The following is a 17,803-nucleotide window of genomic DNA, read 5'->3' on the forward strand; positions in this document are numbered from 1 at the left end:
AAAAAAAAAAATTATTGATACATTATCGATATCATAATATACTACTTACTTGTGAGTAAACAAACAATGTTGATTAACCTGAAGCCGCTCCTAGAAAAGGATTTGTGGCAGTTAGTTGTGTTACTAATTGATTTGGGGCCAACATGTTCTTTTGTGGTGGCATTCTCCGTAATGATGAATGCAGAGTTGTGGCGATTTCATTATGACTTGGAATTAACTTGAAGTAGAGGATTTCGTCTATAGTGATTCAAATATACACTTTGAGTCACCATATCTACTTATCAAGAGGTATATGTTTCTTGTGTTTCTTTTCAAAGTTTTTTTTAGCTTATTTTGGGAATTTAGCTCCTTTTGATAAAAAACAATGTTGATATTTTAGGAGTTTCATAATTTTATTTCGGCTCAATTTTAACCAACGACTATTCCTATTTTTAACGTAACAGAAGAAATCAACAAAAGCAATCTAGTGTAAAGGAGTGATGACGTCACACTGGTGGTGGTAGTGCAGTGATTGGCGACGGCGAAGCTTGTTCGAGTGTAATCACGGCGGAAGGAGATAGCGACAAACTCGCGGGTTCAATCCTACCCATCATAAACCCTGCTCTCTTAATCGATTCATCTTCATCTTCATCGTGATACACATAAGCAAACCCACCATGTCTCGTCAAATCCATCCCCATACTCTCTTCATCCCTCGATATCCTCAACAATTTCATCTTATGAAGCCCATAAAACAACGGCGCCATCGTCACCGTCACCCACCCACACACCACCAATACCTCAATCACCTGCGCCGCAATTAATCTCCCTCCACCGCCCATCAATAACCCGTACGGCCTCCCAATCCCGTAAATCTCGCTCACGTATTCTCCCTTCGCAAACAAACCCGTAAACAAAACCCCCCACGCGCCACACCCTCCGTGTAACTGCGCCGCTTCCAAAGGATCATCATATTCCATTTTCACCGCCAATTTGTTAAGCCCAATTAAAACCCAGGCCGCAACAAACCCACACACAATCGCGGCCCACGGTTCCACTACAGAACAGCCCGAAGTGATTGCAGCGAAACCGCCAAGGAGGCCGTTACACACGTCAATCACGTTCCAATGTCCAGCCAATAACCGTTTACTAAAAAGAGTTGTGAGAGCAGCAGTGCATCCAGCCAATGTAGTTGTGACAGCTGTCCTTCCAATAGCACTCCATTGACCATAATAATCCCCTCTCTTACCATTTCCATAGCCTTTCACTATTGTTAAAAACGAACCGGGATTGAACCCGTACCAACCGAACCATAATAAAAATGAACCCAACACAACCAATGACGCGCTGTGTCCTTTTAATGCAACAGACCTCCCCGACCGGTCGAACCGGCCGATTCTTGGACCTTCAATAAAAGCCCCCCATAAACCTGCTATACCACCAACCATGTGAACCACACCTGAACCGGCGAAATCGATGACGCCGGACCCGAACAAAACATTACCATCGGTTCGTGTTGGGCTGGCCCAACCATCATCAGACCAGAACCAATGCGAAACAATGGGGTAAACAAAACCGGTCAAGAAAGAAGAATATATAAGATATGCAACGAATTGAGTTCTCTCGGCGATGGAGCCGCTGGCGATACCGGCTGCCGCGATGGCGAAAGCCCACTGGTAGAGGAAGAAACTATAGTCTCTGGACGGTTCAGGGTAATCCCTGAGACCGAAAAAGTGGCGGCCGATGAAGCCGTTGGAGGGTGCACCAAAGGCGAAAGCGAAGCCGAAGAGATAGTAGGAGAGTCCACCGGCGGCAGCATCAAGGACGTTGGTGAGCATGATGTTCATGGTGTTTTTGGCTCGAACGGAGCCAGCGCAGAGCATGGCGAAGCCGAGCTGCATGGCGAAGACTAAATAAGCTGAGAAAAGAAGGTACGTGTTGTTCACTGCATAGGTGGTGTCGCTGAGTTTATTTGAAATGGCATTGAATTGGGAGCAGAGGTAGTTAGCTGCGGCGGTTGCGTTTGCTGTGGCGGTGATGAATGGAGCGAGGTCGGTGGGTGAGCAAGAGAGAGAAGCCATGTGTGAATGTTTTTGAGAGTGAGAGTGGGAGTGAGATGAGTGAAAAAATGGACACAATTAGTGATTAGTATGTATAGTAGTGAGTAGTATGAAGAGATATGGAAGTGTGGAAAAGTATGTATGCCATATATCCATTTTATAAAAGATAAGTATAAGGACCACTTGAAATATTTTATCTCTACATAAACCTCAACTATTTTTAGTGGTTTCTACAACAGCATAAATAATATATTAATTTGAATTGGAATGAAGTATGAATGATAGTTTTTTGGGGGTTTATGTCCTCCTCAAGTGTGACGTAACACATTTATGTGGTTTTCTACAGTTTACTTCACACTCGTCTACAAAACTCCAGCCTCATTATAATTGTGGTTGGTTGCGAATTGTTTAGTTTCGGCAATTCGAAGAAGCTAGTGTATATGATATGTAGAGACGGGGAAATGTTTTATTTTCAGCTTTTATACTTCTGTCTATGTTATCTTCGTAACTCCTTATTAGTGGTTGCGGGGTGTCCAAACACTAATTTTGAGGAGGAAAGAGACAAATTAGACACAACTCATGAAGTTGATTTATCCAATAAATGGCTTTGTATTCTTTTGACTTACGATTAGATGACATATAACATATTGATGATATACACAGGAATATGGATACACATAGGACCTCTTCATTTTCAAATAAGGAGATGTGTGCTACAATATCAGGTGTTTTTTTTAATGTCTTAACTTTGTAGAGCAGGTTTTTATTTTATTTTATTTTTTTTATTTTTATTTTTATAATTAATTTTCTTACTTGTAATATGAGTGCGATTGGGGCTGCATCGCCCATATCAATAAGCCAACACATATGCATATATGGTTACATACTTTCCGTTTTTAAAAATATGATTACATATTGATCTTGTTCAGTTGTTGGATTATAGGAGCCAGATTTTGGCTGAGTTTAGCACTTTGCTTGTCTTTATAATAGTGTCTTATTATTATTATTTTTAATAGAAGAGAGGTAAATATTACTATACGTACAACTTAACAATATTTATTAATTAAATTAGAATTTAAGGACATAGAGTCTTATTTTATTATTAATGAAACATTATTTTTCTATTAATAAAATAAAATAAAATTGGCATTCATAAAAATATATATGAGATATTAATTACATGTATTTGAAAAATTAGAGAATTTTTCTCTCACCTTTAATGCTATCTAAATTGTCTAATCTAAAAATAGAAAAAATACACATATGAATTGATCAATATAAATGTAATTGAAGACTTTTGAAAATATATGAAGTGGAAGAAGAATTTATTTTCAGGGTCGGTCCAATATTTAGACAAACTAAAACTTTAGCTTTAGACCACCAAACAATTAATATGGCGAGGCTCATCTAACCCCTCAAGTTTACTCATTTTTTTTAACCTTTTAACGAATTTTAATTTCAATCGGTGTCTATAGAATCATAACTTCTTGTAGTGTATTTATAGGCGGATGAACAATCACCAAAATCAAAATATATAGACAAAAGACCCACTAGACTCACTTGTATTTACTCTAACTAAAGCATTAGAAACTACTCTTCTATCCGTACCAAAACAATCGTCCTTGATCATTTCAAATAGATTAAGAAACAATGATAAACAAATCAAAAGAGAACGGTGATTTTACTAAATTACCTATATAAACTATTGATTTATTTTCATTGTCATATATATAAATTAGATAACAATAACTTGAGAGTGATGTACACAATATTAACTAGAACATACAATTAAAAAATAAAAATTAAAGTTGCACCAAAATAAAAAGTAACAAATATTTTTTATAAATGTGACAACTATTTTGGAAGTTTAACTTTAAGAAAAAATTTATAGAGTCGGGGCAATTTTCCCAACCTAAACATATGGTAAATAGTCCTAAGTTATAAAATATTATAACACCTTGAATAGTAAGCGGTTCAAAATTCAATCTTTTACTCTTGTGTACACATAACGTTTGGTTGGAGGATAAAATTTGTCTTTGTGTGTCCAATAAATTTCATATGAACTACTAATGATAGTAATAAATATTTCAATCTATAACTCAGGTCCTCAAAATTTCTCCCACCTACAAATCAATATGGTAACCAAATTATACTTTTATTTATGCATGAATAATATATGTGACGGTTGGAATAGATGCACGCAGACTATCAATGAAACAATCCCACAACCTAAACATCATTTTCATATATTAACATTTTTATTTTGTTATACTATTTGCATTAAGTAATCATAATTTAGCATCTATAAATATTAAAATCGTAAGCTAAGACGTAGTGTGCGCCATATTCTTTGAGACAATCACATAACTCCGTTATGATGAACAATGACAATTAGATGTGAGAAAAACTTACGTCGAGCTGAACAATGACAATAGTTGCGGTAAGGTAAAAAAATTCTTACACTGTTAGATCAGGTTAGATTTTTTTCTTATATAAATAAGGTTAATAATTTAAAAAAATCTATTTAATTAAAAATATTAGGTTACATGTTACATATTAAATAATTACATAAATCTAAATATAAATAATATTTTTTACTACTGTAATTATTATATTAAATTTTGATTTTTTTATTATATATTTAACTTTTAGTAATTTACGCATATTTATCTCATTTAGTTTTTGACATATTTAAATGTATTATTATAAAATATAATTTAAGTATAATGTATATAAAGTCATATTCTTCAAAATGTGATGTTAAATATCAAAATAAAACTTAATTTCATTGACATATTAACTCGTTAATCTATTTAAATATATGTTTGATTATTTATTCAAAAACGTTAAAATGAAATAAGTTTTAAGTAGGCTAACATGTCATACCAAACTTCTACCAGATATATCTAAAAAATAAGCATATGACATATCACATAATAAACTTAGACCTTGAATTTTTTTACTGATCAGACTCAGACTTAACAAAGTTTAGGTCGACCCAACCTATTTCCACCCCTATTAGTAAATTACATAACAAAAAAGTTAATTTATTGTAATCAACTTTTTTACATTTCATTTAAAATCTAATAAAAGTTTGCCATATTGTTTAATTAAATGTCAAACATCTAACTATGATATTAAATATTTTTTATTAAAGTAAAAATGTATATTATAAATATTAACATTAAATAAATTAAAAATAATTAATTTTTATTTAATAGTGATCAAAATTTAAAATTATTTTTTTATAATAATAATCCGAGGGAGTACTTATTATAGCTTTTTTAGGTTTAATAATTTAGTCTTTTTAAAAGTGTGTTACGACGGTTAACCTATTTAAATGTTTGTTTTTATCGAATATTTAAATAAGTTAACTTTTATAGCAGGCTAATGAAATTAAATTATATATATATATAGTTAAAATTTTAATCATTAGTACGTGAACATTAAAATAGAAATAGATATGAAGAGTTGAGGTGTAATGTTAAAGAATCTAAATTTAGGTCATAGTTAATTTATACTACTTTTAGTGATGTAAAAAGTTTTTCCAATGACATATAATTTAACTTTTTTAGTTTAATAAATTTATAGAAAAATCATAATTTTATTTATTTAAAAAAAGTAATGTATTACATAAATCTGGCGTAAGTTATGTTATAGACCATTGTTGGTCTATGTAATTTTCTCAATCTTATTCTCATGAAGAGAGACAATAGTAATTTAAAATTCGATCAATATAGTTTGGTTTTTACTGTTTATGTTAGAATTCAAACGTGATTCTCCTAATTGATTTATCTTTGACAAAAAATTATTAACTATTTGAGATCAAAACACTTTATTAATACATATAAAAATGTTTTAAGATATAGTAAAAATGGTTTAATATACAAACGTACGCAAACGTCTTTATATTTATGAAGTGTGTTGTTAAACTCTAAAAAAGTTAGTAACTTTTTTTTGACAAATCTATAAAAAAAGTTAAGGCAGTTAACGTTGACAAAGTGAGGAGAAGGAGACGAAAGGGAAATACGCATTGCAACCTTTGGTGATTATTAAATAATTAATGTACTACAGGATTGCCCTTTCTGTAATGCTGCGGACATTGGAACCATTAAAATATCCGAATTAAATTAGAAGAGAAGAGAGGTTTAACTCGAAACATCACGAGGCTTTTCTTATTTATATTTTAAGAAAAGTAACCCAAATTAATCAACTGTGAAGTGTATATCATCATATGAGCATGACATTCTTTAGTTTGGAAAGTATTCAACAGCGCCAAAGTGTTTTTTAATGACATGTAGTACTCACAATCTTCCGCAGTCCCCACTAAATTATAACGCAAGTGAAGATTAATTACATTTAATAAAAATATACGAAATTTTGATGTATTTTAAAAATATATAAAATAATTTATATTTTTGTAAAATTTTAGTTTAATTGTAATTTTGTCTTTTTATTTTAACAAATTTATAAAATTAGTTCTTTTATTTTAAAAGTTGATAATTTTAATTACTTTTTAGATTTTTTAAAATAAAAAATGATAATTTGACATATTTTAAATAGTCAATTTTATTACATGAAACCATATAGAAGAATTAATTTTTTATAAGTTATAAATTAAATTACAAAAATAAAAAATTTATAAAGTTGAAAGTTAATTTTTTAGAATATTTTAATTATTTTACATCATTGTATCATAAATCACACTATTTAAAGTATGTCACGTCGCTATTTTTTAATTTAAAAAAAATCATAATAAAAGATCAAACTGTCATATTTTTAAATAAGAGAATAAATTTCATGAATTGATAAAAATAGAACTAAAACTGCAATTAAATCTAAATTTTTACATGACTTATATAATACAAACTTTTAATCTAATAATAAATTTTATAAAATTTGTATCAATTAAAATATTATTAAATAGTATAACATTAATGTAATATTACATTTGTCTAATTTAATTCAACCACTTTATATATATATAGACACACACTAATGAAGATATATACATACATACAGATAGAGTATACTTTCAGATATACTATCCGGTCTTAAATGTAAATAATTATTTGCTTGTTTATATTAAAGTTCAGGGGAGTATATATGAATCAAAATAGTTAGTTACAACCTTAAAAATCAAAAGATTTAAATAGAGGGAGTGAGGGAGTACTAACATGGGTTATTTAAAAAAAAAATATTGAAACAGGGATGTTGAAAGTAGCGGTCTTGTGCTTGATCAATCTGTGACATACTGACAACTCCCATTACTACTTAATTAATAATAATTTTGCAGAAAGTTTAACCTAAGATCCTTTTAATGAAAAATAAAATAAAGCAATTTGGGCATGTCAACAAACATGGATGCATTGCATTGCCAAGTTACCGCAGTGTGGTCCATTCCACAAGATGCATCAACAAGGAAAAGGACTATGCAATTCTCACCAATCACTGTGTTTTTTTAAAATATTTATCAATTATTCAATTGTAAGATGTACCATCTCGAAAGTCTTCTTCACCTAATGAAAGCATAAAATGCATTAAGCTCCAAAGCACTTACGAATATGGTGTGACATTAACCTAACCGCTAATCTAGCATAGCTCCATACATAGTAGGACAAATTGGACAAATTTAATGGGATTAACAATTCTATATCTAACTTAGAGCTATCACTAATCAACCTGTACATTTTTAATCCATGATCTAACCATATTTGACAGCATGACAAATTATATGCTCCAGATCAATTTATTTATTTACTTATTTACAAGAAGCGCCCAAAAATGTGAATTATAGAATCTAATCAATAATTTTTTACTTGTGCTTGAATTCGATGAATTTATAAAACTCTCAAACCTTTAACTGTGAATGTTTGATCCACAAAATTGATTACTGTATTACTTTACAACAACAGAGTCAAACATGACAAGTGATAGGTCATGGATTCGAATCTAACTCTAATAATGCAACATTGAAAAAACCTGAGAAAGAGTTGAGCCACCCATCGAAGTCATATTTAACTCGATAAATTAGTTTCTGTAATCATGCACAAAGATACCCAATTTACACCCAAAAAGATAGTCAAATCTCACCTTTGATGTGCTCCCTCAAAAACTCGCAGAAGCATTTGCAATTTAGATTGGACTTTTCAACAGTATGTAGAAAGATTTACTCACAAGACACAAAGGTTAATGGGAAGTCTCCCTTGAGTGTTGGAACTTTGTAACTAATAGTATTACATAAAACATAAAACAAATTTTGAGCAATGTGTAGGATCTCGTGCGCTAGCAAGAGATAAAATGGCTTTATGGCTCATGACATGACACATAAAGCAAGGAAAACGCCCTGAGGTGCGGGCACCGACGTTTCTAAGACTCTGGGTTAGGGGGTGTCGGGTGCAAACTATCTAACTTCAATTAGTAATTATATATAAATAAATAAAAACATAAACAGTAAACTCATAAAAGTTTAGTAAATTGTACTCAAACACAGGCAGCAGAAGAGGATGTCATCATCCAAACCCTAATCAAGCATAGAGCAACAAACACAGCAATAGTCACTGTTGGACAGTAACTCGATGACGAGCTTCTACCATCTATTCTGGAGGATTTCCCTAAAGCCATGTTGTTGGAGGGAACTTGTTGATGATTTCTACATGGTCAATAACTACTAAACTTCAGACTTCAAATAAAAAGTAGTAAAATATGGCTACTAATTATTCTGGTATAAACCTGAATCGCAGTTCTTACTTACTCTTATTGCAATAACAGGTAAAACATTTTTTGTCAAAAGGGCAAATCATCCACCACCCACTCAAACAAGCACAAACACACTCTCAGTTTCCATAATTAGCTGGAAAACCACACTACAATAAGAACTACCAGCAGTGTTTATGCAGGAACAAACTATGTGGAAACAATTACACAACCAGCAGGCACCAAACCCAAATCAGAATACATGTTGTTCCTGTTCCGTTGTAGGTCGAGCTGGAGTGGTTGGATTGGAGGCTTGGAGCGGTGGTCACGTGAACCAGAGAGAAATCCCGGAGATTAGCAAAGGCATGATAGGGAGAAATGGGGAGAGAGTGAGTCGCACACGAGAGAAAAAGAAGAGGCCAGAGAGTCGGTTGCGCGCTGTGGTGGCACCTGGGAGGCTGCCTCTGCAGTTTACAGGGTCAGGGGTACAGATGAGATAAGAGAGTGTAGAGAGATATGTGAATCTGAGAATGAGTGAGTCTTTTGGTGGGGTTCAAAAAAAAAAGTTGGCCTACAGTAGGTCTTTCCCTGGGTGTGGGGAAACATAGACATTGTTCAATACACGTTATAGCACAAGTTGAATCAGACAATGTAACAAATGGTATTCTTATTCTGTTTTTCTTCCCGATAACAAACAACATAACTCATGAAAGTATACTGATAAAAAAAAACTCATAAAAGTACACAGATCACTCCATCCATAAGAAATTTAAAACTGAATTTGACTATTTACATGAGATAAAGTTTACACATTAGAAAATTGACTGGAAAAGAGCATTGTTTTCCAACCATGTCATGAGTTTTATACTTTTATTATGATTGTATACTAATACTCACAAACTTACATTGTGCGGCTACTCCACCATTTACAAGCAAAACCGAGTGAAGGAAGCACGCCTAAAGCTCAATTTTTCTCTGACTTGATCTGTATACCGAGTAAAACAAGCCCCACCGAAGTAAGTGCAGACAAGAGAGTGGAGGAGTAGACAATAGCAAGCAATGTTCCCCTCAAAGACTGCAACCAAATATTTAGACATTTAAGGCATCAGAAATCGATAGTTAACAAAAGCAAGTTGATTGTTGTGAATAAGAAGTTATTTCAAAGCACCTTAGCAAGCATCAAAGCATTGTCATTTGCATACTGCAAAGAACTCTCTGGAATGTTTTGAACTCCCTGAGCTATTTCCCATGACAGAATCCTATTTCGAAATTGATAAAAGTAATTAAGTTTTTTCTGGTCTCAAGCTTCTTGTTGATATAACTTTAACGTGAAAAACTCACCCAAAAACAAATGCAATTGCTGCCCCAATATTGGCTTTTTCGGGTGTAATTTCAACCTGCAATGCTCCAAACTGCAGTTGGCAACCGGGTTACTAATTTTGCAGAATCATAGTAGTTTCTCACTACAAGAAACTTCCCACAAACAGATTAATTACAAACCTTCAGCGTCCTATTTTTGTCTTTAGGTTGTTTATCTACGTCTGCAGACGTTGAACTAGCAGATAGAGCTCTCCCAGCCGCAATCATTGCTTTTGCAATCTATTGAACATTTTCACATGTCAATGTTGCTTAGATAAAAAATAACCATTTCAAATACGGTAACATTTATTCTATGCATCAATATAATTGTTTAGCCACATTATTTTGTGCACATAGGTGACCTAATGAGATTTCTAATCTGGTGTATTTGTTTTCTGATACCCAATCTGAAGTCAATGCACTTCTATTAAGAACTTTCGATTGATGTTCGAAGATTAAGTAATCACACCTAAAGCTACGTAGTAAAGATAACAAAAATGAAGTGATTATACACACCTACCTTTTCGGTTTATTGGTTTATACACATTTGAACCTAATAACAACATGACATCTTAAATTTGTTTCAATATAATACACGTGTTCAAAGAGAAAAAATGACTCATCAACGAAATTAAACCCATACCATGAGAGTAAATGACCCCGTAATAAACAAAATTAGGACCTAGTTTGCATTAGTTTCTAACTTACAAGGGCTTTTCAACTAAGATAATATTTAGTTCTTAACTAATGAAAAATATCTTTTAGGTTTATATGTACAGAGAAGCAAGATGAGAGAGCGTCTAAAAAAGTTGATTGTTGAAGCTTATTTCAACTTCATTGAGAGGCTATTATGTAGAAAACTTATGGTCATTGGAAGATTATTTCAACTTTCGTTTCCTCTAAGTACTTATTGAAAAGTTTATTCAAACTGACTCTAGTTAAAGGATTAAAACAAAATACAACAAAGGAGCAGAACCCACCTTCATTCTATTTGGGTATCAGTTAGTTATTCCCTGAAAATGTCAATCATTTTCTCCTTATTACGTTAACTTCATATAAGCTAGGGAACTACCGTCACATATTGAGTAGAGTAAATACCTTTTGTGTTTCACCTTGGCCATACAGTCCCATTGACTGAAACCTTCTTCCAGCTGATATCAAACGCTTTCCGAGTGCTAAGCAGCAAAGGGAACAAAAGATCTTCAAGCTAAATCCCTCATAATTTTCAGAGACGAGTTTGTTTGAAGGAGTACCCTATTAAAAGCTCATTGACTATTTTCTGATGAGTTTACCTGATTTGGCAGTGCCTGTCAAATTAGCCTCCATCAAAGGAAGCTTTGCCACTAAGGAGCGAGAGGATGATGTATCAGCAAGCTCCCATGCTCTCGAGAGGTTTAGCAATGTCTCTCCCAACTCTTTGCCACACTAAGAAAGTATATTCATTCCCATTAAACAAATATATCCATTCTATTGTGGAATTAGAAATATTCCATACACACATAGTAGAGGCATCTTTTGAGGGCAACCAATGGATTAGCACAAAGTTACATAAATTTCTACCTTAAACGCTTCAATTTAATTTTCCATGAACATATTGATTGAAAATGAAGAAAAAGCTATACATGAAACCACCTATCAGTATATAACAACTAAGAAGTCAGTTATTGAAGTTACTTAAGATGGCTAATTTGGTCAATGTTTAGTCACATGTTGTCAATTGATGATTGCGAAAAATAGTAGTTTGTTCAAATTCTACAACACTATTGTGCTATACCGCTGCTATGGAAGTTATTTGAGAACACTTAGTACCAAATTGTAGATCAAAGAACAATAGTGGTTTGTTATAATTCTGGTACACTGTAGCCGTTATTTGACAACACCGTTAAGTTATGAATTAGTTTTGAAGTAAATAGTTGTATATACCAAAAATTGAATCGTTCTACCAGAAAGAAAAGAAGGTAAACTATTAGCATTGTAGCACTTAATCTTAAGTGGAAACAAAATTGTGCTTGCATTGTATTGTAGGTAGCAAGTAACCAACCTCATCCAAGACAGGTCCATTTGAAAGGTCGAACGCTGCGTCGTTTAGCTAAGCAAAGGAACATTGGTAATTAGTTATTTGTTAATAATGGAAACAATTACATGAAAATGTTGGGTGGTGTTAAGCTACACAGAACAATGAATTGAACTACTTACGTCTAATCGAAGATCGCTGGGAAACTGCACAAAGTAATCAGGGGGAAGATCAAAACTGTCCTGCAACGTAAACCCACTTGAACTCATGAATTGGAAATTTTCAAATAGAGAAAAAAAATGATTTTTAAATTTTGGGCTGAAATTTGAAACACAATCAAAATGTTTCTTATTTTTATATATAAATAAAATAAAAGAGTTGAATTTGAAACGTGAGAAATGAATGGCTTACGGAAATTTGTTGGAGAAGAGTTTTAGGGTCAGGTTCTGTGGATTTAGGTGAGTCAGATTCTGTTAGAGCAAAGCGCAGAGAGAGAGGTTTGTGAAGAAAAATGGTATTGATGGAATAGGGGAATCTGAGTGAGGTTGTGGAAGGGAATGGATGGGTGTGATGTTGGGAAAGAGGGGTTATGAATTTGGAGAGAGAGGGAAGAAGATGAAGAGAAGTTGAAGCCATTGTTTTCATCCCAACCTTAATGAATGAATGAAGCTATGCAATGTAATGCACCACTTTGTGTCAACCACTGAAACTTCGACACAAAATATCAAATTTGCATGTCATTTATTATCCCAAACTAGATAACGTGTTTTTTGTAATTAAGGAAAAAACTCAAATTGCTAATTTTCGGATGCCTTTGTTTAACTATCATCATATCAAAACAGGATTTTGTATTTATTTATAAGAAATATATGGAGCAATTCATGATATTCATCAACGTAAATTTATGCTTTATTTAGTCCTTAAATTGAAAAAAAAGGTTATTTAAATTTATTCACCAAAATATCTATCAAAATCAATAAAAAGATATGTATTATCTTAAATAGTCTCTTTCGTCAAAACAAATATAAAACCTTTATGAAAGTAAATCTGGAAAAAGGACTAAATTAAATTATTTATTTCATTTTGAGAAATTATACTATCATTTTATACAATTGAAGGACTAAATTAGTCAATCTTTTACAGCATTCACGCAGTCAATATTTTGACGAGAATTTAAATTTACTTTAATACAAACACCATAGTCCTTACACACCAACGATGCAATAAGCATTCAGCTAAGACTGAACTAGCAACGAGAATTTAAATAACATGAAATCATAGGCTCAAATATCATTGTCATTGCATAACAAAAAAAGATTTACTCGTCAGTATTTGAACTTGGTAGATTGGGTTCTTCCCAAACAAGGCCCAATGACTTGGGATGTACACACGTGACGCATTGAACTCGAGAACTATATCAGCACGAAAACAAAATTAATTCCATTCCGAATTGAAAATTGAAACATGTCTTGCAATGCTATTAAACAATATTAGTACATGGCCTTTAATGGAGAAATGAAAAATTAAATCCAGCTCACAACATGGGTGAAATCAAATCAGCGTCAATGATATTTTGTATGTAAAACAATCTGCAATGTAAAAGAAAAAAATACAAGTTTGTGTTCTTGTATGACTACAAACTGCTTAGATATAATTTCTCACTCTAACAAGGAGGCATGTTAGTAGATTTCTACATGACCTTTTCAGGCAAAGGGGAGAACAGATTCCAACTTGCTCTTTAGTAATCTTGTCAGCTTGCAACCTTGGCTACCTTTCTTTGTTCAATTTGACCGGAAAGTGGGCACTGCATTTCGGTCCAACTTATTGGAACCATAGTTGCACCTAAACAAAGTACAATGGGTTGAGGACAGATAGATTTGACCATGTATACATTGTAGGAAAAGAAAAAGATATATAAAACTTCATTGCATACTGTCACAGTCAGATAAAGCTTAAAATGAAACAATTTGTTTCCAGGTTGTCTGACATATATGAAAACCCCTACCTGTTAGGTGCATAGCACCTGCATGCTGCAAGCATGCAACTTATGATACAATTAATAGACTTTATCTTAGTGCTTGCTGCGCATAGGATGAAACAGCACTAGGCACATAGAAGATAAGGGAGCAATTCATGTGAGAATGCATGAAAAGCTAAAATTCAACAGAGGTCCCGAGACTGAAGTACAAGTGTTAGACACTAAAACTGATGTAAAGTAATCAACTTCATCATGGACTCAATATTGATACATGTTAATACATAAGGTGTGTAACAAAATTTAACAAACTCTCTCAAATACAGGTAACTCTAACTCTGCAAAATTAGTTTTCATTAGTTTTTGTGTCAAACAACAAGCAAAATATAAAACAAATCCAAGTGTATCTCTCTCTAGAGTCCAGTTATGCTCTTTCATTCACAACTAATTGAGATTCCAATTTAAATTAGCACAGAAGTTCGAAGCTATAATTAAAGCAGCAGACTAAAGCCTACCCCTATATCACCAACTCATTCCTCACACTAAATTATGAGTGTTATTGTGCTAACTAGTTACTACTATATGATAAATTGATGTAATCTAATCATATTTGCGATATATGGTAATAGTTGAGGGAATCGACTCAGAGGTAGCTTTTTTGTTATACCCCCTGCCCCAAAAGAAACTGGCAGTGGAAAAAGAAAAGGCGTTGAATAGACCTGGGTGGAGAATGCCACCACACAATCAGCAGTAACATAAACTAGAGGAAACTGGAAACAAACTAAAACCACATATGAGGGTGCAACCCCAACAATATGAACACAAACTCACCAGCAGTGCTTTCTGCAGAAACAACACCAAGTTCATTCTTTGCGGTTGACAGAAAGTACGCCCGTGCATCTCCAAGGGAAAGCTGATAAAAATGGATTGAGTTAAGGTGTAATTCAAGTAGCAACCAATTGTTTTAAGGGCAATTTGGAAGTTACGAAATCAACTTATTAAACCCTTAAAGCAGTAAAATAGTACCACGAGAGCTTTAACAATGTCACCAGGACGAAAAGATAAGTGCATGTCTACTTTATCAATCTCAGTTGCCCTAACATCCTGCTGCCTGCCAAAATAAGAATTATTATGAATACTCAAACATTTTAAACCATAAAACAGGAATAATTATTAGAATTCCTAACGATAAAGGCATGAAACTCATGATTTATAGATAGTCAGCTACAATTCCTAAAATCCTTTTCATACTTTTTTCAAGTAATTGCTAAAGTTCCTCCAAAACAACAAATGATAAGTTCAAAGCTAGGGGTTATCTATGAAAGCATAGCAACCCAGCTTATAGCGCAGACACAGTTAAACAAAGTTCTACAAGAACAATATTTTAAGTAATCACTCATTTTGGTCCTTAAATGCGTGAGGCGTTGTTACTACTCACTATAGTCTCTGAATGTATCAAAATTACAAAAATGTCTCTGAAAATGTATTGTGTTTGTCAATTTAGTCCTCCAATGTGTCATTGATTAGTTAGTTAGGTACTCAAATGTGTGTTTGGATAGTTAGTTTGGTCTATGAAATCACTAACAAAAGCTACTATCAAGAATATTTTTGTAATTTCAATCATTCAATGACTAGGGTCACATTGTCTCACACATTGAAAGACCTAAATGATTGTTACTCAAAATATTTTAACGCTTAACAGTCCTCCTACCAGAAGCTTGAACCCGAATCCTCCATAAAAAATGTGTGTAAACACAGAGATTAAGGTATCAGAAGTTTTTCCTCTTTATTATTGATTACAAAGGGTATTCACAAATTGAGTAAGCAACGAAGCATACCTAATGATACCAGTAAATTTTTCACGAACAGACTTTTGCCCAACACACATAATATCAGCTGAAGCAGTTTTAGCCATCACTTTGGTAACACGAGCAATGACAACAGAACCAGGCTCTGGAACAGGCCCATGGGCTTTATGACCAGTTACTTCGATAACCGGTCTCTGAATATTACATTACAAACAAATAACAACAGACTCAGTAATAATTTGATGGAAATGAGAATGGTAACAATAATCGAGAAAATGAAGAAAAAAAACCCTAGGAGTGGGAGTCCGAAGCAATTTGCGAACCTGGTCAGGAGAGTCCGAAGGTGGAGGTATGGTGTGGCGGAGGCCAGTTAAGGAGGCGTAAACGGTGTTGTTGTGAAGTGCTAAGTAAGTTCCTCTTCCGGCTTTGACGTCCCATGTTCTGCCAACTACTTCTCCTGGTGTTACCATCTCCCCCACTGCTTCCATTAAAGCTCCTTACTCTCTCTCCTTCGCCGCTCTAAACTTTCGGTTTGTTTTTGGGCTGACCAACTCGCTCCTAGTCAATTTAATTCATGGACCGGCGGCCCTTTTTAATATCTTCTTTTACTTTTTTGGGCTAAATTACATCTGTGTCCCTTAACTTAATTTCAGATAACATTTTAGTTCTTTATCTCTTTTTTTTTTTTTCCGACTTGGTCCTTTATTTTAATTTTAAGTGACAATTTGATATTTTATGTTTTAAAACTTCAACAATGTTATCATTTTTTATACAAAAATTCAAAAAAAAAAAATTCAATCAAAACTCATAAAATTAATTATATTCTTCAATATAATACAAATTTCATCAAATTCGTAACGCAGATCTTTAAATAAACTCATATTTTTATACTTTATTTGATATTGTTAGGAATAAAAGACTAAATCGGAAAAAAAAAAAAGATAAAGGACTAAAACGTTACCTGAAATTAAGTTAAGGGACCACATATGTAATTTAGCCTACTTTTTTCTTCACATATTATTTTTTGGCTTAATTGCAGTTTTGGTCCCCCTATTTTAGCTGAATCGCGAAAGTCGTCCCCCCATTTTGTTTCTCTCCAGTTTTGGTCCCTCAAACAAAATTTTAATCCAAAACTTGATGAAATTTCATTGTTTTTGCATTTATTTAAGTCACACTATGTCTCAAGATCTCATTTGCAACAATTGTACTTGAAATCTATGATCATAAATGATGTAGTACGACTTTAAAAAATGAAATTTCATCAAGTTTTGGACCAAAATTCTATTTTGGGGACCAAAACTAGAGAGAAACAAAATAGGATGGCTACTTTCGCGATTCAGCTAAAATAGAAGGACCAAAACTGTAATTAAGCCTTATTTTTTATAGAAAATGACATGTGGTTATCATTTGGAATTCAATGAGTATAATAAGTAAAGCCCGTTTGGAAAATTGGCTATTGTACCCCCCATTTAAACTTATACCCCCCAACATAAAATTTTTGTTGTAAAATACCCAAAATAACCCTAAAAAAAACAGTAAAAGTCAAAATAAGAAAAAATTGAAACACTTTACCCCCACATTGAAAAATCCTGAAAAGTAAATTTTCAGAAAAAATAGTTTTTACCGGAAATTTCAAGAGGATTGAAATTTCCGGTAGTTCAAAATACATACCGAAAATTTCAAAAACGAAATTTCCGGGAGGCAAACCGGAAATTTGAAAAATTCGGTAGTTGTAAATTCCCGGAAATTTCGTTTTTGAAATTTCCGGTATGTATTTTGAACTACCGGAAATTTCAATCCTCTTGAAATTTCCGGTAAAAACTAATTTTTCCGAAAACTTACTTTTCCGGATTTTTCAGTGTGGGGGTAAAGTGTTTGAATTTTTTCTTATTTTGACTTTTACTGTTTTTTT

The 17,803-nt window shown here is 33.0% G+C and overlaps 1 protein-coding gene across 1 annotated transcript; it reads right to left on the reverse strand.

Annotated features, from left to right (window-relative positions):
* Positions 1-367: 367 nt before the first annotated feature.
* On the reverse strand, positions 368-16,463 carry LOC101510142 (uncharacterized). The gene is made up of 15 exons (XM_012714450.2): positions 16,215-16,463; positions 15,922-16,085; positions 15,110-15,194; positions 14,915-14,996; positions 13,862-13,950; positions 12,520-12,777; positions 12,291-12,350; positions 12,136-12,183; positions 11,387-11,519; positions 11,193-11,269; positions 10,236-10,334; positions 10,077-10,147; positions 9,904-9,994; positions 9,711-9,810; positions 368-2,062 (listed from the first exon to the last, which is right to left on the reverse strand). The coding sequence occupies exons 1-15, from the start codon at positions 16,377-16,379 to the stop codon at positions 486-488; spliced, it is 3,099 nt and encodes a 1,032-aa protein (XP_012569904.1). The 5' UTR covers positions 16,380-16,463; the 3' UTR covers positions 368-485.
* Between the last annotated feature and the right edge of the window lie 1,340 nt (positions 16,464-17,803).

Source organism: Cicer arietinum, chromosome 4 (genome assembly GCF_000331145.2).
Source record: "Cicer arietinum cultivar CDC Frontier isolate Library 1 chromosome 4, Cicar.CDCFrontier_v2.0, whole genome shotgun sequence".
Lineage (NCBI taxonomy): Eukaryota > Viridiplantae > Streptophyta > Magnoliopsida > Fabales > Fabaceae > Cicer > Cicer arietinum.